Source organism: Panulirus ornatus, chromosome 23 (assembly GCF_036320965.1).
Source record: "Panulirus ornatus isolate Po-2019 chromosome 23, ASM3632096v1, whole genome shotgun sequence".
Classification (NCBI taxonomy): Eukaryota; Metazoa; Arthropoda; class Malacostraca; order Decapoda; family Palinuridae; genus Panulirus; species Panulirus ornatus.
Window position 1 is genome coordinate 23,086,674 of NC_092246.1, and position 27,212 is coordinate 23,113,885.

Consider the following 27,212-nt stretch of genomic DNA (forward strand, 5'->3'; position numbering starts at 1 on the left):
TGTGGCTTAGACTAGTGTATCTCATAACCAGCTACACATACACTGTCGTACCAGTTAATACAGAAAAGACAAAAAAACTATAATTTAGAATTCAATTTATCGTGTGAGAAAATCTTTATTTCAGACAATCTGTTGTTAGTGTGTCATCCTGGAGACCAACAGAACTCTTCATCCATATCAAAGAATCAGTGATCTACCGCACGTTCTCTACGTGCATTTCATCGTCAAAGCTCCTAGCTGAGCGTCGTGTCTCTGTGACGTCAGACAAATCTTGGCCGCTTTTGAGTCGTCATCCGTGCTATCAACGTCTGCAATAGGCTTGAGGTAGGGGGTGTTGCAGGAATGACCCACGAATCACCGGCCAGTACTGGGACTGTGGGCGGGGCCTGGATTATGGTAGCCAGGGGTGAGGGATGCCCGAGCCAACAGTTGTGAGGTTTGCAGGGCCTAGTCGTCTCATCATGTCTGTCCACCACCAGTTGTGCCCACAATACCGTAGACTCAGTCTTTCTGTCCAGACACTTTCGTTGCTTTTTAATTCAGCTATTAATTTCTTCATTATCATTCCTGGTACTTCCTCAGAAAACCCAGGTGCTGATCCTTTACTCGGTTCTTCATTGTTGACAGATTATCTTACCATTGTCATAGATATTCATCTCATATAATCCCTCTATACATCTGCAACACCTAACCTCAGCTTAACACGTCGTCTTCCAGTCACGACCCACTTGTTCCCACTTGCCCGTCCAAGTATGGTAGACACAGCAGATTTCTCACTGCAGCAAACCCTTGCATCAAACCTCGGCCTCTTCAGCGACGACACAGCCACCAAGCCTCCACACCTCTTACTCTGTACAACTCTACGTGCCTCAGCCATCATGTTCTACCTGTATATATCAGGAATGATTAGCCAACACTTGTTCATAGTCACAAGAAAGTCACAAGTATGGCGGAGAGCATCGTATGCTTGTCCTCCAGGAACATGACAGACGTGACCACCGGGACCTGTGACGAACTCCCCAACTGCCCATCTTCCTGACAACTCCACGTAACTTGAGCCATCTTATCAAGATCCTTTGTGTGTGTGTGTGTGTGTGTGTGTGTGTGTTTCTCAATCGCACATGAGCCCCATGATGACGTTGTATCTAATCCTACATGTTCTGTGAAAATCAAAAGGATTTTTAGCTCAGTAGTTCACAGCCCAGATATGTGTGTGTGTTGTCTATTCGAATAATTTTGTCAAAACTCTCATAACCTTTTCTCAGAAGCTTTCATAAATGCAGATCCTTATGGAGTGTCTTGTGATGTCAAACAAACCTTAACGGTTTTTGTGTCTTCAGTGTGATCAACATTTGCAAGAAGAGAGAGGAGGAGGGGTGGCCAAATATTGCAGGAGTGCCCCACCAAAGTGCCCCACCAATCACCTGCCACCACTGGGGCAGCTGGCGAGGCCTAGGATGTTGTGGCCAGTGCTCAGGATCAACTTAGTCACCAACTGAAAGGGAGAGCAGAATTTAGCAAGTTCTTGCGTCCTCCCTTAACCTAGCTTCACATCATTAACACCATATTGTCTTCTAAACTAAACACTCTTGCTTCTCTTCAGGTACTTTTTTTTCAAAATTCCCTCTAGCAACAGCACTTTTTGATGCTACCTTAGTTCTTCATTCACTGATTTCAATTACCCATGAGCACTTGCTGCCACAGTAACAGCGGCCTCTAGCACCTTCTTACGCTGTAGCCTCCTGTCATTCATCCATTTACTCTCCTTCCTCAAATCACTAGTCCCACATATCATCACGCCCTCCGTAGCTATTAGCTTCTACTTTCCATACCATCCTCATCAATCACTTGCGCTCACTAGTGCCTTAAAAGAAAAAGTGAATATATTGTCTCCAACAATGCCCTCACTGCCAGTGGAGACGACACGGCCATAAACCTCCTTTCTATCATCTTCAGCCTGTAGCGCCTCATATACACCAAATAATAATGAGTTACTCACAACTGTCTTCGGATGTCAGGTCACATATGTTTGCATGTGTGTATTCGCTTGCGTGTTTTGTTTGGGCAATGCTCAACCTTTAAATAAGACTAACAAAACTTAAAAGCTTCGACTGATACTTGTTTTCTTGTAGTTAACGGTTGTAGGAGCAGAAAAATCTTATTCTTCCATCAAATCCTTATTGGGTTAATGGTGTGACAACTACTTGGAAATGTAAACAACAATGAAATAATGAATTCTCACAATGGCGATCCATAAAAATTAAGTTGTTAGTGAAAAAATTCACATAATGTTTTTGATGTGTCTTGAATATAATAGAATTCTTGACTTCGTGGCAAATTATATATGCATTTATCATCGAAGAAAAAATAACTTGTTATACAGCAAATCAATCACTAAGCCTGTATGAAAATTGTCAGTAAAATGGCTTGCCGTGTGCTATGTGTACTGTTCTGAAACAGATTAAAAATAGATTAACATATAAATCTGCTGTTATCTAACAAAATCAAGTAAAATATTTGTCTATGTTTTGAATCAATATTCAGATATCCTTTGAACTCTTGCAGACGTATCCTGCCATATGAATCAGCAGCCATTCTTTTTATATACCGACAACCATATAGTTTCTTATTGTTCTACTGTCACTAGACTGAAGTACACTGTCATCAACTGGTTCATTTTAAGTATTCGTTAAGATATTAAAGAGGATTTAGGTACTCATTTGAAAAAGAAAAATTTGTCGTAAAGGGAAAACGAGCTGTCATTCTGTCAACAAATACAAGTGAAGGAGGAAGCGAGAAAGACTGGGTCGCGGATGGTCTGGCAATATTTACTTATCAACGGAACGTTCGTTGTGTGACAGGTTCGACCTTCTTCAAAATGAATAACAGCCGAGGTAAACCGGAAGACATTAAAAGATTAATGCAAGAACAGATGAAAAACAAAGCGATCACAAGGCAGATCGACTCGCCATATGCCAAGTATCCTTTTAGTAGCAGTGACTGATTAAACATGGAGAGCTGGAACGGTAGAGCCATATTGTCTTCTAAACCAACGGGGTTCAAAAGCTTAGTGTGTTCAGCATGAAGTTCTGTGGCCAAGTCGCTCTGGTACATTTACTTTCCCATGTCACAGGTCGCTTTTCTCTGACACCAACCCCTTTAATCGTAATATCATACATTCTCCTTGTAAACTCCTAATCTTGCATTCTTTCCATATGCCCAAACACCATGAAATATCTATCTGTTGTCAGACATTAGCAATTTACCTGAGCATACTGGACATAATAGTACTGGGTGTGGAGGTCCACTCAGCATGGAAAGCTTTTGGACCCATATCTTTTGATTTGTATAATCCCTTGTAAGTGTGGAGGGGAGGAGCCTCTTCCTTTAGATTAGGAACATAAGCTCTTGTTGTACTCCAGCAGCTATCGATCTCTTTTTCCTTCCCATGTACAAATTTACACTTACATTGAAATTGGTGTGTGTTCAAAATAATGCTACATATATTGTTATTCTCTCCTATCCCTGGGGATAGGGGAGAAAGAATGCCTCCCACGTTTTCCCTGTGTGTTGTAGAAGGCGACTCAAAGGGGAGGGAGCGGGGGGCTGGAAATCCTTCCCTCTTGTGTTTTTTAATTTTCCAAAAGAGGAACAGAGAAGGGGGCCAAGTGAGGGTATTTCTCAAAGGCTAGGTCCACTGTTCTTAACGCTACCTCGCTAATGCGGGAAATGGCAAATAGTATAGAAAAAAAAATATTGTTAAGTGTTATGGTAAAAGCAGTAACAGTTGGATGTGGATTTGGAATTATGCGAAAGTTTAAGAAAAGCCAGTTATAACCAGAGAAAAATGTAAAAGTGGTTATTTTGCCAACAAAGTTAACATATGTATTGGCACCCTTGGGTAAAGTAGGTTAGTTGAGGTAAGCCAAGGCTGGGGAATAGGTGGGTTGCTTGGTTAGACTTTCGATTCAGTATGTTCCCTACACTTTAATATAATGATAGAAAAGAGCTTCTTGGGAATCCAGCTGTAACTTACCAGTATAGTTACCTTTTCAAAGTACCTCTGGATAACTAGATTTGTTTTGTGCCACTTCCCGCATTAGAGAGGTAGCGTTAAGAACAGAGGATTGGGCCTTTGAGGAAATATCCTCACCTGGCCCCCTTCTCTGTTCCTTCTTTTGGAAAATTAAAAAAAAAGAAAGAAAAGAGAGGGGAGGATTTCCAGCCCCCCACTCCCTCCCTCCCCTTTTAGTCATCTTCTACGACACGCAGGGAATACATTGGAAGTATTCTTTCTCCCCTATCCCCAGCAATATATATTTTTTTTTTTTTTTTTTTCATACTATTCGCTATTTCCCGCAATAGCGAGGTAGCGTTAAGAACAGAGGACTGGGCCTTTGAGGGAATATCCTCACCTGGACCTCTCCTCTGTTCTTTCTTTTGGAAAAAAAAAAAAATGAGAGGGGAGGATTTCCAGCCCCCCGCTCCCTTCCCTTTAAGTCGCCTTCTACGACACGCAGGGAATACGTGGGAAGCAATATATATATATATATATATATATATATATATATATATATATATATATATATATATATATATATATATACATACATACATACATATGTATATATATGTGGAAGGTATTAAGAATATAAGAATATATTAAGAATATATGGTGTGGGTGGCAAGTTGTTAGAAGCAGTGAAAAGTTTTTGTCGAGGATGTAAGGCATGTGTACGTGTAGGAAGAGAGGAAAGTGATTGGTTCTCAGTGAATGTAGGTTTGCGGCAGGGGTGTGTGATGTCTCCATGGTTGTTTAATTTGTTTATGGATGGGGTTGTTAGGGAGGTGAATGCAAGAGTTTTGGAAAGAGGGACAAGTATGAAGTCTGTTGTGGATGAGAGAGCTTGGGAAGTGTGTCAGTTGTTGTTCGCTGATGATACAGCGCTGGTGGCTGATTCATGTGAGAAACTGCAGAAGCTGGTGACTGAGTTTGGTAAAGTGTGTGAAAGAAGAAAGTTAAGAGTAAATGTGAATAAGAGCAAGGTTATTAGGTATAGAAGGGTTGAGGGTCAAGTCAATTGGGAGGTAAGTTTGAATGGAGAAAAACTGGAGGAAGTAAAGTGTTTTAGATATCTGGGAGTGGATGTGGCAGTGGATGGAACCATGGAAGCGGAAGTGAATCATAGGGTGGGGGAGGGGGCGAAAATTCTGGGAGCCTTGAAGAATGTGTGGAAGTCGAGAACATTATCTTGGAAAGCAAAAATGGGTATGTTTGAAGGAATAGTGGTTCCAACAATGTTGTATGGTTGCGAGGCATGGGCTATGGATAGAGTTGTGCGCAGGAGGGTGGATGTGCTGGAAATGAGATGTTTGAGGACAATGTGTGGTGTGAGGTGGTTTGATCGAGTAAGTAATGTAAGGGTAAGAGAGATGTGTGGAAATAAAAAGAGCGTGGTCGAGAGAGCAGAAGAGGGTGTTTTGAAATGGTTTGGGCACATGGAGAGAATGAGTGAGGAAAGATTGACCAAGAGGATATATGTGTCGGAGGTGGAGGGAACGAGGAGAAGTGGGAGACCAAATTGGAGGTGGAAAGATGGAGTGAAAAAGATTTTGAGTGATCGGGGCCTGAACATGCAGTAGGGTGAAAGGCGGGCAAGAAATAGAGTGAATTGGAACGATTTGGTATACCAGGAACAACTTGCTATCAGTGGATTGAACCAGGGTATGTTAAGCGGCTGGGGTAAACCATGGAAAGTTTTGTGGGGCCTGGATGTGGAAAGGGAGCTGTTGTTTCGGTGCATTACACATGACAGGTAGAGACAGTGTGAACAAATGTGGTCTTGCTGTCTTTTCCTAGCACTACCTCATGCGCACATGGGGGGAGGGGTGCCATTTCATGTGTGGCAGGGTGGCGCCAGGAATGGATGAAGGCAGCATGTATGAATATGTACATGTGTATATATGTATATGTCTGTGTATGTATATGTATGTATACATTGAAATGTATAGGTATGTATATGTGCATGTGTGGGCATTTATGTATATACATGTGTATATGGGTGGGTTGGGCCATTCTTTCATCTGTTTCTTTATGCTCCCTTGCTGATGTGGGAGACAGCGACAAAGTATAATAAATCAATAAATATATATAATTATTTATTTATTAATTTATTTTGCTTTGTTGCTGTCTCCCGTGTTTGCGAGGTAGCGCAAGGAAACAGACGAAAGAAATGGCCCAACCCACCCCCATGCACATGTATATACATACACGTCCACACACGCAAATATACATACCTATACATCTCAATGTACACATATATATACACACACAGACATATACATATATACACATGTACACAATTCATACTGTCTGCCTTTATTTATTCCCATCGCCACCTCGCCACACATGGAATAACATCCCCCTCCCCCATCATGTGTGCGAGGTATATATATATATATATATATATATATATATATATATATATATATATATATATATATACATACATTTTTTTTTCATACTATTCGCCATTTCCCATGTCAGCAAGGTAGCGTTAAGAACAGAGGATTGGGCCTTTGAGGGAAATTCTCACTTGGCCCGTTTCTCTGTTCCTTCTTTTGGAAAATTCATTTACTTATTTTGTTTATTATACTTAATCAGTTTCCCATGTCAGTGAGGTAGCACCAGAAAACAGAAGAATAGCCTCTCCACTCATGTACACATGTATATGGATAAATGCCCACACACACACGTATACATACATATGCATATGCATACACAGACATATATAGACATGTACATATTTATACTTGCATGCTTTCATCCCTTCCTGGTGCTATCCTGCCCCACAGGAAACAGCATCACTGAGCTTCATCTTGATGTTTCGTATCTAGTCAAAATATACTATAATCACTTGTGATTTATTGTCAATAAACAGACGATAAACTGAGTGGCCATTCGTGTGTCCTCCAAATCTCCCCACAAGTAGCCAATCCATGGAGTCCCCAGCATCAGAATACTTTGATATTGGTATATTTCAACTCAAGTTTTGGGATGCTAGAAGTTACATGAAGTTTTCATAGGTTCTGTTGATTTTGATGTTTTACAAGAGTGTAATCTACTTTTACATTAGTTTACCGATTTTCCCTGATATTCATAACCCATTGTTACCTTTTTCGATATTGAGGAATACAAGAAGATGCTCCAAATCACAATCCACAGCCTTGAATATAGTCTCTTCAGCAGTGCACTGCCATTGCAGAACAGAATCACTCAATATCTGAAGCTAATTTCAATGCATAGAAGGTCAGATAACATCCAAAATTGATCTTTTGTTCTTATTAGTTTTGATGTTTGTCTGAATGTCAGTGTCTGTGAAGGCTTTTTTTCTCAGGAACAAGGCAATGCATTCAGTAATAGAGTGGAAATAAAGAAGAAACTATGTCAACATGATAATGTTTATCCCACCTGAGCTGATATCTTGCTAAAATAATCACCACTGAAATGTAATGGCTTTCAAACTTACAGGCAGTGGTTAAGAATGCTGGTAGATTTCCAGTTTAGGAATATGTCATCAGTAAGTTTGGAATATTTTTTAATTTACTTTGAAAAGATAGTGTACTTTGTGGAGAGCATATTTAGACTGTTAGAGCATGATTTGGATAATTTTTGTGTCCTTAAGCTACAGTAGTGTGCGTTGGACACTATTTGATCACCTTTGCATCTGTCTGCCTATGTGTTTTTCTGTCTGTGAGCAACACAAGAAATACAGTGTACATGTTAGATACTTCATAAATATCCCATGTGATAGTGATAACTGATTAGATTTGGGGACTCCTGATAGCATAGATTTTCATATTTGTAAGGAAAATTGATGTTTTTGCAACTTCTGTAACTCAGGAGTGCCTATTGAAAGGAAGTTCAAATGTTTGATATACAGGCACATCATTAAGATAACCGAAATGTTTAGGATGTAGATTTTTTCCAATGGATTTCTTGGAGAAATGGGAAAAATTGTTTAAAAAGCCTCAAACTTGATGCGTATGAAGCTTATATTTACGTATAGATTCATTGACAAAGAGCATAGCTCTACTCACATGTTTTGTGTGACCTCTCTTTATAGACAACTTTGTATTCTGGTATTGCTGGTTCTGTTGAATAGCAGATTTAACAGTAAATTGATAAATGATTATCTGCAATAATTGTTATCTGCAATACTTATCCAGGTGTCTTATAAGTATGTATGGCTTTCTTGGAGTAAGGAAACCATCGGTGCTAACTGCTTTGTATTTATGTTATTGGCCATGGTAAAGAAAATTTTAACGTTGCTCTGCAAATGACATGGAACTTTAGGTGCAGTTTCCTGGACCCTGTATTCATGTGGATAGTATAAGGCATCTCCCTTCTGCTCTACAAATTACCAAGCGTAAACAAAATAATCTGGTTCCTACTTTTTCATTTATTATTTTCTTTATATTCATTAATATAGTGATATATATAAATAATCACCAAAGTCCAGACATATTTGTATGTTTCCTTAATAAGTGTATTAGATACAACAGCCGAGGGCAACTGATGTGCGTGGTTTGTGGGACTGTGGTTAAAAGTGCAATCATATGGCAAGCACATGTTAATAAAAGATCACATCTGGAGAATCTTGCAGCACTCAAGAAAAAGCAGCAGCAGGTGAGCTTCAAGTTTAAGTACTCATTATGAAGTTTATAGTTTCTCTTGGTATTGTACTGCATGAGAATGCAGAATCTCTTATCATACCATTGAGTATATTTAAGAAATTGATGAATCAAAATTAAAATCTGTTTTCTGCTTGAATTTGTTTAAGATTAATCCATTCATGAGTTGGTGATAAAAGAGTTATTATAGTTTAGAAGTTTTCATTAGAAACACTCTTATGGTATCTTTTGTATAAGTATTAACTTCTCTGTCAACATGTTTGTAAATGATTTGGCCAAATTTTGGATCCAAACATTGTACTCTTTTAAGTAGAAGTGAAGGTTTTCATCAAGGGTTTGTATTCCTATTATTAATTTATATTCTGATTTTTTTATGACATTCAAAACAGATTATTGGATCATAGAACTGAAATGATTTTGGTGACTGTCTGACATTTTATAATGATACTAAGAGCAGAGTAGCAACACATTTCTTAGTTTTGCTACAGTTTCTCCTTCAGTCACTTTTTTTTGTACCTTTACCCTCTTGCCATTAGGGGTTGATCCCTTGTTTAGTTTTTCATACAGTTTTCTTTAAGTCCCTCTTTCTTCACGTGAGTATTCTTTTGAATGCCCACAGGATTCTGTCACTTGATGAAAAAAGTAGGTTTTGAAGGATGAAAAGTAATTTTCACGTGGTAGGCAGAGCCACATTAACTGTATGAAATATATTTGTTTTCCTATCCTTTCATCTCCCATCTTTGTTAAAATCTTGTCACAGCTACTTGAAGGTAGGTACACTTCTTTTTTTCAAACTTTTTTAAAACCCTTTATTGATTCCTTGATAGTGACAGGCCTTAGGTACAGACATCAGTAGTCAGTGAATGAATATGTGAAGCTGGTCTCTTGATGCTACCTCACCTCCACATTGTAATGCTGATTTGTGCTGATTGCTTTATGGTCATTAAGTCTCTGTGAACAAGCATCCCTCTGCCTTACATTTTTCATTATGGTCAAATTGAGTGAATCCTTATGGATACACCCAGTTATTTTTTAGATAGAATAGCATTGTAGACTTCAAGATGGTTGCAGGATTCTGCCATATGAGAAATGGTTTTTCATCTCTTAAGTCTTTTTTTAATAGCATCATAGTTTTTAACATGAATTTATGCAAGCATCTTTAATCTTCCTTAGGGAATGGTGATACATTTCAGAAATAGGTCAGAGTTCTGCAGTTTAATCCGTTAGTTTTCTTATATTATTCCAGTGTTACATATATCCGTATCTAGATAGTAGCTGGCATTACATGACGTAAAAATAAAGTTATAGGGGGAAATGATGTTGTTTGTACCTGATCCACCCCTTGAGTTGATGATGGTAGATAGATAAACAGATACTACAGTATTACTGTACAGCACTCTACAGTATTACTGTTTTATATGTTCTATATGGGGTAGTGAAATCCCGTAATTAGTATTTTTTATATGCACTACCCATGTACAGATCTAGATGCAGGTAAGATGTGAATGCTTTGAGTGCAGATGGTGCCCTTGTTCTCAGCTCCATCTCATTTTGCAGATTTTTTTGCTATAAAAGGATCTAGGAAGTTTCTGCATTGAAGTCTTCTGTGTTTTTATTTGCTAGATTTAAGTTCTGAGGACTAATTATTATGAAACTGACTTGTTTATCATGTTTGTATAATGTGCTTACAATTTAGTACTAATGGTTTCACAGCTAAACAATCAGCAGTTGAGTAGCAGCAGTAGTGAAAACAAGCAAATAGGTGGACAAAAAAGGCATGCTTCTCCTATTGCACAGGCTCCTAACAAGAAAGTAGCAAGTGAACCATTGAAGCCCAAAGGTGAGCATAGAATATGAAATATTTTTTCAATAATTACCTTTGTAATTCAGTCTGTGATTAATTGTCTTTACTTCTTTTTCCTTGTTGGCGAATAACACATTTTTTTTTTTTTTGCCGCTGTCTCCCCCGCGTTTGCGAGGTAGCACAAGGAAACAGACGAAAGAAATGGCCCAACCCCCCCCCCCATACACATGTATATACATACGTCCACACACGCAAATATACATACCTACACAGCTTTCCATGGTTTACCCCAGACGCTTCACATGCCTTGATTCAATCCACTGACAGCACGTCAACCCCGGTATACCACATCGCTCCAATTCACTCTATTCCTTGCCCTCCTTTCACCCTCCTGCATGTTCAGGGCCCGATCACACAAAATCTTTTTCACTCCATCTTTCCACCTCCAATTTGGTCTCCCTCCTCTCCTTGCTCCCTCCACCTCCGACACATATATCCTCTTGGTCAATCTTTCCTCACTCATCCTCTCCATGTGCCCAAACCACTTCAAAACACCCTCTTCTGCTCTCTCAACCACGCTCTTTTTATTTCCACACATCTCTCTTACCCTTACGTTACTCACTCGATCAAACCACCTCACACCACACATTGTCCTCAAACATCTCATTTCCAGCACATCCATCCTCCTGCGCACAACTCTATCCATAGCCCACGCCTCGCAACCATACAACATTGTTGGAACCACTATTCCTTCAAACATACCCATTTTTGCTTTCCGAGATAATGTTCTCGACTTCCACACATTCTTCAAGGCCCCCAGAATTTTCGCCCCCTCCCCCACCCTATGATCCACTTCCGCTTCCATGGTTCCATCTGCTGCCAGATCCACTCCCAGATCTAAAACACTTCACTTCCTCCAGTTTTTCTCCATTCAAACTCACCTCCCAATTGACTTGACCCTCAACCCTACTGTACCTAATAACCTTGCTCTTATTCACATTTACTCTTAACTTTCTTCTTCCACACACTTTACCAAACTCAGTCACCAGCTTCTGCAGTTTCTCACATGAATCAGCCACCAGCGCTGTATCATCAGCGAACAACAACTGACTCACATATATATATATGTGGGGGACGAATGGGATGTATTCAGGGAATCAGCGACGGATTGCACAAAAGACGCCCGTGGCACGAGAAGAGTGGGAGTTGGTTGATTAGAAAGGGTAGCGAGTGGTGAGACGAAGAAGCAAGATCTGGAGAAGGCATATGATAGAGTTGATAGAGATGCTCTGTGGAAGGTATTAAGAATATATGGTGTGGGAGGCAAGTTGTTAGAAGCAGTGAAAAGTTTTTATCGAGGATGTAAGGCATGTGTACGTGTAGGAGGAGAGGAAAGTGATTGGTTCTCAGTGAATGTAGGTTTGCGGCAGGGGTGTGTGATGTCTCCATGGTTGTTTAATTTGTTTATGGATGGGGTTGTTAGGGAGGTGAATGCAAGAGTTTTGGAAAGAGGGGCAAGTATGAAGTCTGTTGGGGATGAGAGAGCTTGGGAAGTGAGTCAGGTGTTGTTTGCTGATGATACAGCACTGGTGGCTGATTCATGTGAGAAACTGCAGAAGTTGGTGACTGAGTTTGGTAAAGTGTGTGAAAGAAGAATGTTAAGAGTAAATGTGAATAAGAGCAAGGTTATTAGGTACAGTAGGGTTGAGGGTCAAGTCAATTGGGAGGTAAGTTTGAATGGAGAAAAACTGGAGGAAGTAAAGTGTTTTAGATATCTGGGAGTGGATCTGGCAGCGGATGGAACCATGGAAGCGGAAGTGGATCATAGGGTGGGGGAGGGGGCGAAAATCCTGGGAGCCTTGAAGAATGTGTGGAAGTCGAGAACATTATCTCGGAAAGCAAAAATGGGTATGTTTGAAGGAATAGTGGTTCCAACAATGTTGTATGGTTGCGAGGCGTGGGCTATGGATAGAGTTGTGCGCAGGAGGATGGATGTGCTGGAAATGAGATGTTTGAGGACAATGTGTGGTGTGAGGTGGTTTGATCGAGTGAGTAACGTAAGGGTAAGAGAGATGTGTGGATATAAAAAGAGCATGGTCGAGAGAGCAGAAGAGGGTGTTTTGAAATGGTTTGGGCACATGGAGAGAATGAGTGAGGAAAGATTGACCAAGAGGATATATGTGTCGGAGGTGGAGGGAACGAGGAGAAGTGGGAGACCAAATTGGAGGTGGAAAGATGGAGTGAAAAAGATTTTGTGTGATCGGGGCCTGAACATGCAGGAGGGTGAAAGGAGGGCAAGGAATAGAGTGAATTGGAGCGATGTGGTATACCGGGGTTGATGTGCTGTCAGTGGATTGAATCAGGGCATGTGAAGCGTCTGGGGTAAACCATGGAAAGCTGTGTAGGTATGTATATTTGCGTGTGTGGACGTATGTATATACATGTGTATGGGGGTGGGTTGGGCCATTTCTTTCGTCTGTTTCCTTGCGCTATATATATATATATATATATCCCTGGGGATAGGGGAGAGAGAATACTTCCCACGTATTCCCTGCGTGTCGTAGAAGGCGACTAAAAGGGAAGGGAGCGGGAGGCTGGAAATCCTCCCCTCATTTTTTTTTTTCCCCAAAAGAAGAAACAAACAGAGAAAGGGGCCAGGTGAGGATATTCCCTCAAAGGCCCAGTCCTCATCCTCTGTTCTTAACGCTACCTCGCTAATGCGGGAAATGGCGATTAGTATAAAAAAAAAATATATATATATATATATATATATATATATCCCTAGGGATAGGGGAGAAAGAATACTTCCCACGTATTCCCTGCGTGTCGTAGAAGGCGACTAAAAGGGAAGGGAGCGGGGGGCTGGAAATCTTCCCCTCATTTTTTTTTTTTTTCCAAAAAGAAGAAACAAACAGAGAAAGGGGCCAGGTGAGGATATTCCCTCAAAGGCCCAGTCCTCATCCTCTGTTCTTAACGCTACCTCGCTAATGCGGGAAATGGCGATTAGTATAAAAAGAAAATATATATATATATATATATCCCTGGGGATAGGGGAGAAAGAATACTTCCCACGTATTCCCTGCGTGTCGTAGAAGGCGACTAAAAGGGAAGGGAGCGGGGGGCTGGAAATCTTCCCCTCTCATTTTTTTTTTTTTTTTTTTTAATTTTCCAAAGGAACAGAGAAGTGGGCCGGGTGAGGATGTTTCCTCAGAGGCCCAGTCCTCTGTTCTTAACGCTACCTCGCTGAGGCGGGAAATGGCGAATAGTATGAAAGAAAATATGTATATTGATACTTGATTGCTGTTTCCTGTGTTAGCAAGGTAATGAGATAGTGAGGTAAATGTGTAAGCAGATAGAGTTACATAGATACTCGGACCACATGGACTAAAGGTTCAAATGAGGTGGTCTGGCCTTAACACTACTGAGAGAGATGCAGTTCCTTGAAATGCAGTAGAAATAGGAGAAAAGTAGAAAAGGGATAGAATAGCAGAAGCTCTTTTCTTTCCCTCCTCTTCCTCCGGCAGCACACTGGGCAGACATCAGGTAGAATAAATTCTGATATGCCTGAAGGATATTTTTATAGAAGAGCCAGAAATTAGAATGAACATGAATATGTCATGCATACCATCACCAAAGACATGCATCATTGTTACAAAAACATTGATAAAGATAACCTTTAAGCTTCAGCCTCACAGCATACCCTGTCTGTATTACTCCTGATGTGGAAGGATTTTATAATAATTAATTCATGTTTCTTTAAAGCAGGCCACACAAGCTGATCATTGTTAATACATTGTAGCAGCATGGCCAATGGGAGATCATTGGTTGACAAGGTAGCATCATATACCACTGCATTATGATGAATGATTTATAGAATTATTAAATACCAGAGAGTGACAGGGAATAGTTAAGCCTGATTTTGAACATTTTAATTGTGTTACTTTGAATAACATGTTTTAGGAGCTTATGTCATGCATTTATAATGTCAAAGGTAAAGAAGTATTTCATGTTGGTAAGTGGTGCAACAGTAAAGTTTTCTACATGATCTTTTTACAGGGATTTTGAAGAAAGTCAGCACATACTCTTCAGTAGAGGAAAGTAGTGATGAGGAAGAAACCAAACCTCTTCAAATGATGCATGTGAAAGCAGAAAATGGGGATACCAAAGAAATCTCAAATGGTAAGTACATCTATACATCCTCTTATGTAACGTTTTAGTAACTGATAATCTTTTATAAAGATTATTACCTAAAAGAAAATGATTGCTCATCCAAAACCTGTTAGTTCGCAGGATGATTCAAGGGAAAAGCTCAATTTGATCATGAGAGGCATCATTGTTCAGTAAGTAGTCTTTGATAATGTCCCAGTATTGTCTTAACCTTCTATTCAGAAGGCTAAGACTGAGTAACTCTCTCTTGTCTAAAGATGAATTTGCCATCTTTACTGTAGCGAAGACAGTTTTGGGGTCATCATTACAACTGCCTTACACTTATCCTTCATCACCATACTTCCTGACATGTGGTTCTGGTTAGTGGTCTTGGCTTACCTCCAGAGAACTGCAAAAGCCACATGAAAGAAGTTCCGGTGTTACAAGGTTTAATTTCTCAACAATAACCCAGAAATAGTACATTCCTATGATCACATAATGTTTTACTGTAAGTTCTGAAAGTCTAGATACATATAGTGTTTGTATTATACTAAAACTATCAGTGCCAGTAAGTTCCCAACCTCCAACCCCCTATCTGCTTTGCTGACAATGATACAACACAGCAGTATTCAATTTTACTACTTATGTATACATAGAAGATTTTCTTCATTGATTTTCTTTCTCTTATTGTAAATGTTTCCAATATCATACCACTATTTGGCTTGAAAGTGTTTCATAGGTTCAAATTTTTTGTTTATGATAATATCCAACTCTTAAATGTTTAATTCACTTTGTTTTTTGTAGGGCTTCTGTATGTAGACACTGAAATATTGTTAGTTGCCCCATGACATATTTGTAAAAAATTTCATTAAATCAGTTAACATTTGGTTCTTTCCTGCTGGTTTGTATATACAGTACTGTAGAAACCAAATGTGAACTCCAGTGGACTTTACCGGTTATAAAGACTCTTTTGCCACGGCCACCCCTTCGAGGGGTTCCCAAAGGGAACAGCCATCAGAGATATAGGTAGATAGATAGAAACCAAATATCTTTGCAGTTTGGTGATATGCAGAGAGCATCTGACTGGGGAAGACCAATTTGGTTTCAGGAGTGACAGAGGATTTGTGGCCCAGATGTTTGCTTTGAAGAATTTGTTTGGGAAGTGTTTGGAGAAAGATATGGATGTAAAGATGGTATTTAGTAATCTGTAGAAAGAGTGTGATAGGATTGACAGAAATACTTGTGGGAGGAGTTACAAATACAAGGTTTAGCAGGAAAGCTACTAAATGTAGTGAGGAGTTTATGCTAGGAGAGTAAGACCTGTGTATGAATAGGAAGGGAGGAGGGTGAGTGGTTCCAGGTGAAAAAGGGTTTGCATCAAGTATTTGTGATATCACCATGGCTGTATAATCTGTTCGTGGATGCCATGATGAGGAAGGTTAGTGCATGGGTCTTGGAGTGAGGGGTGGGTGTAAGTTATGCTGGTGGTGAAGGAGCAGACCATGGGATACTGTTAGTATGTAGATGACACAGCTCTGGTGGCAGACTCTAGAATGACACTCCAGAAGCTGGTGTCCAAGTTTAGGAAAGTATGAAATCAGGAATTTGTGAGTCACATTGGGCAAAAGTTAGATAATAAAATGCAGCAAGTGAGTAAGACAGGATGATTTGAGTTTGGATGGGGAGGACTTAGAGGCAGTGGAGTGCTTTAGGTACCTGGGAGTGGACATGACGTGGAATTATGAAGGCAGAAATAAGGCCATTGGTAGTAAAGGAGCATAAGGTTCTGGATGCTGTAAGGAGTGTGTGCAAGGAAAGATTAGTTTCTGGTAAGGCATAGGTCAGTATGTTTGAAAGCATAGTGGTCCCAGGACTGTTATATGGATGTAAGTCTTGGGCCGTAAATGCAAAAGAAAGGAAGAGGGTGAGTGCATTGGAATTGTAATGCCAGAGGATATATCACTTGAGATGGGTTGATCATGTAAAGAAAGACAAGATAAGAGTGAGTTGTGGTTGTAAGCATAGTCTGATTGAGAGAGCCTACCAGGGTTTGCTTAAATGTTGCAGACACTTGGAAGTGGGTGAGTAAAGAAAGGCTTGATTATGAGGATCCATGTTTCAGAAGTGGATGGAGCTTGATGACAGGGGAGACCGAGATGTAAGGATGGAATAAAAGAGACTTCTGGTATTGGGGTCTAAACATTCAGAAGGGTAAGAGGCATGCACTGGATGGTATGAATTGGATAAATGTGGTATATAGGGGTGAAATGCTGTCAGTATGCTAAACCTGGACATTTAAAGCAAAGTAAACTATAATATATAGTCTATAGGGCTTATCTGTGAATGATAGCCTATTGTGTCAGTGCATTACACATGACAGCTAGGGTACAGATATATGCAAATGAGGCCATTCTTCATTTGTTCTTGATGCTACCTTGCTAAGGTGAGAAGAGCAATTAAGCATAAAAAAAATGTTTAATTTTTTCTTTTTTATGTTGGAGGCTTTCAGTCACAGAGAAAGTCCACAACAAAGCTGGTCCTGAATTGAAATATAGAGAGGTTGACTGAAGGGAAGAGAGAAGAGACAAGGAAATGTATTTGTAAATTTTGCACTTTATATTATATTGATTTGAAAGATCTGATGGTTAAACAGCAGCTATGATATGTTTATTACCATTGGCAAGTTTGCATTAGGTTGAGAATGATTTTTTGTGTAAGCTTTATTCATATTGTCAGTGATAAAACTGATTCCGTACTGCAGTACAAATATCGAAATATAGTTTTTTGATAAATCATATTTTCACTTGATACTTTCAACTGGTATTATATATTACAGGAACACCTGAGGGCTTTTTTGATGCAGGTGAAAATCCCTCTAAATCTCCGGAAGAGGAATCAATATATAAAGAGAAGCCTGCCAAGCACAAAGATCCACCAAAACCTAACACATCTGAAATTCTACCTGAGGGATTCTTTGATGATCCTGTAGCTGATGCAAAGGCAAGAGGAGTGATTTTTTAATTTGTTTCATAAAAGATTACTCCATTACTTTCTTTCATAAGTATATGTTCGGTAAAGATGATGAACAGATTTATGTCACATGCAACAACTTCATTCATTTAATTATAGGGACCTTGACTTCAAGTAGAGGAATACTTACTTCACAAGTAGTAAAGGGGGTCCATCCTGGTATGGGTCTTTCATTCTGTCTGTCCTTTAACTTTATTCCAATTTACATGGTATGGATAAAATGCAGACATTCATGCTGCCTTTGTCCATATAGTAATTACTTTAGCAAAACAGGCTTCCAATCTACACTCCCATAAATCAGCAATGGGAAAGGATGCCTATTTCTATGGAGTAGACTTTCTACCCCTTCAGAAATTTGTGATATACTTCTTAGTTGTAATATGTAACATAGCATGTTATTTTTTTTATTTATATTTTCACATCTCTCTTTAGATTAAATATTATACACAATATTCCAAGCCATTTGACAAAAACATTTAGAAGACTTGCAGTGAATATGAAGAGAAAGGTATGAGCCATTTTGTTTAAGGCTTAGCATGTTATTTATCTTCCTCAGTCAAGTTCTGAAATCCTCAGTGCAAGGTAGTTTGGTACTTGTGTTTTGGGAATTTATAGTTAAAAGCTCTGTAAAAATGTTGGAATTTCAAATGACCAGAAACTAAAATGGTCATGAGAGTAAGTAATCAGTTGTTGAAATACATGAAACTGATTAAAAAGACTTTTGGGTATAAAATTAGGAACTCCACGTGAGATGCACTGACTTAGTTGGCAGAATTAGTTGTAACAAGATGTCCTAAGGAGGTGAAATATTTGAAATCACAAGCAAAGCTGGATATTTATGACTGCTGGAATGAGACATTATTATGGAAATTATGACTTTAGTTTGTTTGAATTGAGTACATTATTGGTAAGGTAATTGTAGAAACTTCTGTGATTCAGGCCCGTAAAGTGGAATACAAAGATAAGGATGCTGAAGAGTGGATGTCATTTATGCGTGAAGTTTCTGCTGCTGAGCAACAGAGTCGGATGATCATTGAAGAAGACAAAGAAGAAGCAGCCTTAGCAACTCAAATTGAACAAGCAAATGAACAAATTGCTTGTTTAGAGAGGTAAGAGTATACAAAGCAAAATGAGATAGAGATCTTGCTGGCAGGTATTTTCAGACAGTCACCCATATTCTGTCACATGGTGAATATGACTGGATGGATTTTTATTTGTACATGATGGGTGGTGTTAGCAAGGGAGCAGGAACAGAGAAATAGCCTTGTTTGCTGACATCCATTTTTAGCTGTATCTTCAGGTTCTGAGCTTACAAAACCTTTTCCATTCCATCCTTCCATCTCTAATGTGGTATCTCTCTTCTTGTCCCTTCCACCTTTGACACATATAACTTCTTTGTTACTTCACTCATTTTCTTCATATGTCCAAACCATTTTTTGGCACATCCTCTTCAGTTCTCTCAACCATATTCTTATTACTACATTCCTCTCATACCCCATCATTTCTTTCTTGATCAACTTTACTTATGCCATGTACTGTCCTTAAACTTTTCATTTCCAGCACGTTCATCCTCTTCCATACTCTTTCATATAAAACCCATGCCTCTTATCCATACAGCACTATCAAGACTAATATTCCATCAAGCAGGCCCATTTGCCCCTACTGACAATGACCTATCTTTCCACACATACTTCACTGTGTACCAAGGACCTTTGCCTCCTCACCCACTCTGTGGTTAACTTCAGCTTCCAGAGTTGCAATCACTTCCATATCTACTGCTAAGTATCTGAAACATCTCATTTCCTCCACATTCTCTCCATTCAGACCCAAAGTATAACTAACCTGTTTGTTTTCACTGCTAAAATTAATAACCCTGCTTTTATTCATATTCATCTTCAATTCTCTTCTTTCACACACTTTCCGAGACTCAGACACCAGCTAACAACAGCTGACTCTCCTCCCAGGCACCCCGATTCCGAACAGACAGCAGACCTGCTTCTCTCTCTCTAAGACCCTTACATTCATCTTCCTCACCACTTCGTCTATAAACAGAGTAAACAACCATGGTGACATAACGCACCCTCCTCTGTTCCTATTCACACATATGCCTTACTTTCTTGATAGAAACTCTTCACTGCTTCTAGTAGCTTTCATGACACACCATGCATTCACAACTCCTTCCACAGAGCATCTCTGTTAACCATTAAATGCTTTCTCCAGTGTCTTATTTGTTACATGCAAATCCTTTTCTTTAAGTATTTTTCATTCACATATATCCTCTTTTTCAACCTTTCATCACTCATTTTCTATACATTTCCAAACCATTTCAGCATGCCCTCTTTAGCTCCCTCAGCCACACTCTTTTTATTGCCCCTCTTCTCTCCTCTCTTACCCTTTCATAACTCATTCAATCAGACTACCTCACACCACATAATTTTTCAGACATTTCATTTCTAACACACCTACCCTCCTGCACACAGGATTATCTATAGCCCATGCCTCACATCCATGTAGTGTTGGGACAAATATGACTTTAAACATGCCCTTTTTTGTTCCAGATAAAGATATCTCTTTCCACATATTCTTCATTACTTCCAGAACCTCTGCCCCCTCACCCACCCTATGACTCTTTTTCTCTTCCGCTGTTCTATTTGCTGCCTTGGCTACTCCCAGGTATCTAAAACGCTTCACTTCAATTTTTTTTCCATTCATGCTTACATTTTTCACACGCATTTTTCAAAGCAAACTTATGATCTGCATTGCTCCTCCCTTTGGAAACTGTGCTTGCCATCACCCTCTCAATTACCACTTTCCCATACAGTTTTCCAAGTTTCCTCAGCAAACATATACCTCTGTGATTCGACATGCTTCTTCTTAGTGAAACATGTCTTGACATACATCAGTACCTGCCTGGTATGAAGTCTGTTATTCAACAGTCACAGGAGTATTGTGTGACTATCAGCATTATAAAGATGGGTTCTTATGTTTTTCTTTGCCTTCACCCCAAAGTATGAGAACTCTTTTCATTCACTCGTCTTTTTAAGCTAATGTGACCAGGCTTTTATCAGAAGGCATTTTCCATCAGCTCAGAAATGAACTATATTTCTCCATTCTTCTTTTTTCTCCTCATTTCTCTTTTGTTTACTGCTTTTAATGCTTTAATCCTCTTGCTGATGAGGTTTTCTGTCCATTACTGGAGTTTCTTAAATAAAGAAATAGCATGCACGTTGTATTATACTGTGTTTTGTAGTGTACGGTACTTGAATTTATTTACTGTTCATTTCATTACAATATATTGAAGTATATGTTAAAGATATCAAAGAAATACTAATCAGAAATTTTTTCATATAGGCTAGAGCGATCATATTTTAGCTTGATTCTGTGAATCATACTTTGTCAGTCCTGTTTACCATACTTTAATCTCAAACCCAGCACTTATTAGTCTTACAGGTAGTTGTTATATGTTAGAGACTTACAGCCTTTTACATGCCAAGTGTTAGTCAATGGAATGTCCTAGATCCCATATGGGTTTAACTCAAATTTTTACTTGCAATTGGTCTAAGGGAGGAAATAATATGATCTAATTCCCCTTATTCACCTATTTTTCACTTTAATTAAAAGTTACAACAGCTTGACATTATGTAATAACACTTCATCAATGCTACAAATCCACTTGAGAAAGCTGTTCTTTGTTTAACTCCCCAAATTGTGACCTCTATTTTGTTGTCTTTGCCATTGCACAGCAAAGCTTGACCTCCATGGGCCTCAGATGTTCTGATTTTGTTTTGATATCAAATAAGCTGGAAAATTTGCACTCACATTTGTAGGTTAATGAAAAGAACAGCAAATTGTGAAGAGCATCCTCCATACCCTGAGGGCAAGACTTTGCCATTCTGCATCAGTGTCACAAGCAGTTCTCCTTCAAACAGATCAGGGGCTTTGTAATCACTGACAAGAATAAAGAATTCTTGAATTCTCTCTTCAGCAGCATTTGTATTGACCTTGAATGGATTTTTGTGATGAATAAAGTCAAGCTTGAACAGATCAGGTACATAGGTTCATAACTTGTTCCAAATGGAATGATGATGTACCTTTATCAGAGTTGTCGGCTGCTCTGGAGCATTACTGAGGTCCTTTTAGCCAGTGAGTGTTTCCAGCGCATCAAACTTTTCTTTTACCAAAGCAGCACTTTCATTTTGAATGCATTTATTTTGTAAATAAAATTGAGAGCAGTGGTATCTCATCCCTACAAGGACTTTTTGGGTTACTAGAGATTCTTTAGATTTTCAACTTGTGGTCAGTGGGTGTCTCTTGGATGCTTGAATACCTTATGAAATCATAACCAATTGTATACTGGTGTGAAAAGTACCTATGATTATTGTATGTTCAATTTTATTCTTAACTCGGGTAATTGCTGTTATGAAAGCCAATGGGACATTGATACTTTTTTGGTGAGTCATAATAATCAAAGTACAGGAAATGACCAATAGAATTAGAGTAAAATACAGTATTTAGTCATAAGAATAACTGCATTCATATTTTCTCTTCCACAGAGTTGTAGAACTGGACAAGAAGAAGAAAACACAACTTAAAGAAAGAGGAAGTGCAAAAATAGATTCAGATAGTAGTGAAGATTCCAGTGATGAAGAATTTGCCCCTGTTATATGGAGAACAAAAAATTCTCTCATATAGTTTAGTTTAATACTGTTAGAATTTCATAGTTTTTCAATAAATTTTGAAATATTCTTCACTTCATACATACACTTTCATTTCCAATTATATGTTGATCCTTTTATGGTCATAATCATTGCTACTAGGGGACTGTTTTTCTGTACTGGCAAAGCTTTGTAGATAATACAGTAGAATATATGTTAATAACAAGGCCATCAAAAGTCGGTGAGATCACTTAAGGTGGGTAGTAACCACAGGATGACCCTTTTTCTTCTTGTATCTTGCATGCACTCATCACTGTCTAGTTGACAAATGTGGAAAGTGTTGCTCCAAAACTTAATGGGATAAGAGGCTTTAAGAGCAATGTTGTTTTTCTTCAGTATATATTCAGGAAGGTGAAAGGCGTGCAAGGAATAGAGTGAATTGGAAAGATGTGGTATACCGGGGCAACATGCTGTCAATGGATTGAACCAGAGCATGCGAAGCGTCTGGGGTAAACCATGGAAAGTTTTGTGGGCCTTGGATGTGGAAAGGGAGCTGTGGTTTCGGTGCATTATAGATGACAGCTAGAGACTGATTGTGAACAAATGTGGCCTTTTTTGTCTTTACCTAGCGCTACCCCGCGCACATGTGGGGGAAGGGGGTTGTTATTTCATGTGTGGCGGGGTGGCGACAGGAATGAATAAGGGCAGACAGTATGAATTGTGTACATGTGTATATACATATACGTCTGTGTGTATATATGTATACGTTTAGATGTATAGGTATGTATATGTGCATGTGTGGATGTGTATGTAGGTGGGTAGGGCCATTCTTTCGTCTGTTTCCTTGCGCTACCTCACTAACATGGGAGACAGCGACAAAGTATAATAAATAAAATAAATACACATATATTTTCATACGCACTTGCCATTTCCCGCATCAGCGAGGTAGTGTTAAGAACAGAGAACTGAGCCTTAGAGGTAATATCCTCACTTGGCCCCCTTCTCTGTTCCTTTGTTTAGAAAAGTTAAAACTGGAGGGGAGAATTTCCAGCCCCCTGCTCCCTCCCCTTTTCGTCACCTTTTACGACATGTAGGGAATTAGTAATGGGCGATTTGAATGCAAGAGTGAGCAATGTGGCAGTTGAGGGTATAATTGGAGGACATGGAATATTCAGGGAGGTAAACAGTAATGGTGAACAGCTTGTGGAGTTGTGTGATGAAAAAGAACTGGTGATTAGAACATACATAAGTATACGTGGGCGAGTAAGAAAGATGTTTAGAGGGTATTTTGCAAAAGAGAGACTCTTGGATGTGAATGTGTTGAGACAGGCAGCTGGTGGGATGTTTGATCATGGCTTAGCTGAGGCAAGTGTGATTTGTAGAGATTTTTGGAAATGAGAAATAATATGATTCAGAAGAGGGTAGTGAAAGAAAGTGAGCTTAGAAAAGAGATGTGTGTGAAGAAATACCAGGAGAGATTGGGTGTAGAATGACAAAAGAGGAGAGAATGAAGCAAGGGGGGTGAGTGAGGAATGGGAAATATTTAGGGAAGCAGCGTTAGCATGTGCAAAAGAAATGTGTGGCATGTGGAAGGTGTGCAGGTGAGAAAGGATAAGGAAGTAAATTTGCAAGTGAAAGAGGAGAGACATGTATGGGCAGGTCTTACAGGGAAGTAGTTCAAATAATAAGATGTACAAGAGAAAGCAGCAAGAGGTCAAGGGTAAGGTGCAGGGGTTGAAAATGAGGCCTATGAGATGTGGGTTGATCAAGTATCAGTAAACTTAAGGAGAATTCTCATCCATACAGCAACATTGGCACCACTATATTTTCAAACATTTCCATTTTTTCCTCACAGACAACAACCTCTCTTTCCACACATTCTTCAATGCTCTCAGAAACATTTCCCCCACCCTCCCTATGACTTACTTCCGCTTGCATGGTACCTTTCACTGCCATGTCCACTCCCTGGTGTCTAAAATTCCAGCTCCTTCGAATTTTCTCCATTCACACTCACACCCTAACTAACCTGAACCTATGCCTTACTAAAACTAATAACATTGCTTTTATTCACATTTACTCTCAATTACCTCCTATCACACACACTTCTAAACTCAGACACCAACTATTTCAGTTTCTCACTTGAATCTGCTATCAGTGCTGAGTCATCAGCAGACAACAACTGACTCACTTCCCAGGCCCCTTCAGCCCCTACTGACTACATACTTGCCTCTCTTCCCAAGACCCTTGCATTCACCTCCCTCAAATTCCCATCCATAAACAACTTAAACAGCCAGGGTTACATCACACACCCCCTACCACTGACCCACCTTCACTTGGAACCACTCGCCCTTCTCTTATCTGCACACATGCCTTGTACTCTTGATAAAAACTTTTCACTGCTTCTAGTAGCATTCTTCCCACACCAGGGCATCTTTATCTTATGCTTTCTTGGATCCATAAATGCCTTCCATGCAAGGAGGCAGCACCAGAAACAGATGAAGAGCCTCTCATTGGCTTACACCCAACCTCTAACTGTCATGTAAAACAGACTGTAGGAGAAATCACAGGGGCTTGGCTGTAGATAGGGTTAAAATAATGATGAAAGTAATAATAAATGATTTTGATGGTAAGGATGAGTCCTGCTTTCACAAAGTTGTACCAAAGGTGAAAGGACCAGCTGCCAGGGATGTTGAGGTGCCTAGATTGAGGAGTGGTGCTTATCCCTGATTATCCATCATCAGCAAGGACCACATTCAACACTTGCTCTTCTCCCAAAAGAAGCTTCCACATGGAGTTTAGCTTCTTGAGTTACACAGGAGCTTCACAGGACCTGGGGGCAGGAAGGTAAGGTAAGATTTTATTTTGAATATGTGTTACTGGACTCTGCCTACATAGGGCAATACCTCTGAGTGAGAAATTATATTTAGTGATGTATTATTCTCAATAGACAAAAAGGATTATGGTGTTCTCAAGTAACTTCACACTCCAAAGGAGCCCATCATATTCCTGCTACTGATTGTAGTGCAGCCATGAAGCTGGAGGAGCCCAGGGTCTTGGGGTTGTATACTGAAATTTGAAATTACTTGCATACACACATGCACACCTGCAAACATATATCTACTTTATTTTTCATACATATTCACCATTTCCCTCATTAGTGAAGTAGCATTAAGAACAGAGGACTGAGCCTAAGAGGAAATATCCTCACTTAGCCCCCTTCTTTATTCCTTCTTTTGGAAATTAAAAAAATACATGGGAAGTATTCTTTCTACCCTGTCCCCAGGAATATGGTGCAGAAGGTATTCATGTAATTGTTACTTGAATTTATGGAACATCTCTGTGTGAATTATGTATGCAGTAGTTACAAACCATAGTTGAAATGTAAATATGTACTTACATATGCAGTAAATATCAAATATCATAGACACACAAAACAATATTATATAGATCAAGAATAACCAAATATATAGATATATAGTCAACAATACCTAGCCGTTTTGGTAATGTTCTTTCGTTCACAGACATGTACATAGTGAGAGTATACAGTAATTGGTCTTAGATTACTCTTTAACACTTGAAGAAGGTGTGGATTGGTTGGGCAATGTATGCTGATGGTGACAGTCTCAATAACCCTGACAGTTGATATACCTAAAGCCCAACCGGTCTTCACTGGAGATGTTGAATTTGAGAAAATCTTTTCATGAATTTCATTATAGATACATACCAGTACATTTAAAGATTGAACAAGCAAGTTAAAAGATATGCCTGTAGTATAAAAATCTGCAAAATATTATATATATGCCCACATATATTATGCTTTTTTTTCTTTAAATCTTTATATGAAGTTCATCATTTCTCTGGCTTGATGAATTCAGGTCAGCAAAATAGGTATACTTTAAGAGGCATTCAGCTTGTATTTTCATCCCTGATGAATACTACTATGGACAGCTGTCTGCTATATACTGGTACATTCTCTATGTTCATACTAGTTTCAGTATAAAATCAGAATCTTAGTTTGCCTGGGAACAATCATATGTATCTGTGGTTTTGAAAAGCTATATTTGATATAACAGAATTTAAGTTTGATTAAATTTTGTGTACTTAAATGTATTTTTCCCTTAACTGTACATGCAAGAAGTGAGAAGTATAAGCCACAGTTGTATGATGTTACCTTTAGTTTAACAAATGTTTCAGGTATTTGGTAATGTTACTTTTTGCACATGAAGTTGTAGATTTAGATATTACTGGTATATTTGGTGAAGATTCTGCATTTGACACCTTAATTTCAGTGCAGCAAAATCAGTTTTTGGTATGGATATATAGAAATGGTTCCTGTAGAGCTGTACATATTAAAGGCCTTATTATAATGAGAGTGTCAGGTGATAAAGAAGACTGGGACTTTTGTATCTGAAAGGTGGTTACATCAGTTTTTTTTTTTTTTTTAGCAATTTACATTGCTATGTGTTGGCTTATTATATTCATCAGTTTGACTCAGTCATGCATTAGTAATATTTATTACTGAATGAATATATTATGATAAAGTAGTGAAATTTCGGAAGTCTACAAAGTTCTAAAAGTTGCTTCCCAAGAGCTTAGTAATTCCACTGTATTGTCTGGATGTACTGAATGTTTGTTAATACAACATAGAGATGGGGCTCTAGAGCTATGGTTAACATTTTATTGAAAGCAATCTGACAACAGTATAATGGAATTTGCTCCCAGAATAAGGCACCAAAGACACTTGTACATCATGGATTAATGTGCAGTTTACATATTGATCCACATTTTTCATACACTGTGTGAGTAAACATGAGTTTTACACATTATATTGAAGTATGGTAAATCCCAGGCCTTAAATGATATATGATTTTTTATGAAGTATG

At 38.9% G+C, this 27,212-nt stretch overlaps 1 protein-coding gene across 1 annotated transcript; it reads left to right on the forward strand.

Annotated features, from left to right (window-relative positions):
• Nucleotides 1-2,772: 2,772 nt before the first annotated feature.
• Nucleotides 2,773-22,429, forward strand: LOC139756923 (zinc finger protein 830). Its single transcript, XM_071676849.1, has 7 exons — nucleotides 2,773-2,979; nucleotides 8,557-8,689; nucleotides 10,408-10,534; nucleotides 14,555-14,677; nucleotides 17,481-17,644; nucleotides 18,614-18,783; nucleotides 22,228-22,429. Exons 1-7 carry the CDS (start codon nucleotides 2,879-2,881, stop codon nucleotides 22,364-22,366), a joined length of 957 nt encoding a protein of 318 aa, XP_071532950.1. The 5' UTR covers nucleotides 2,773-2,878; the 3' UTR covers nucleotides 22,367-22,429.
• Nucleotides 22,430-27,212: the final 4,783 nt, after the last annotated feature.

Bases quoted from the DNA above. Each gene is read 5' to 3' on its own strand.
- LOC139756923 (XM_071676849.1), top strand. From the start codon at position 2,879: ATGAATAACAGCCGAGGTAAACCGGAAGACATTAAAAGATTAATGCAA. The intron at 2,980-8,556 runs GTATCCTTTTAG...TAAGTGTATTAG, and splicing joins ATCGACTCGCCATATGCCAA to ATACAACAGCCGAGGGCAAC. The intron at 8,690-10,407 runs GTGAGCTTCAAG...ATGGTTTCACAG, and splicing joins TCAAGAAAAAGCAGCAGCAG to CTAAACAATCAGCAGTTGAG.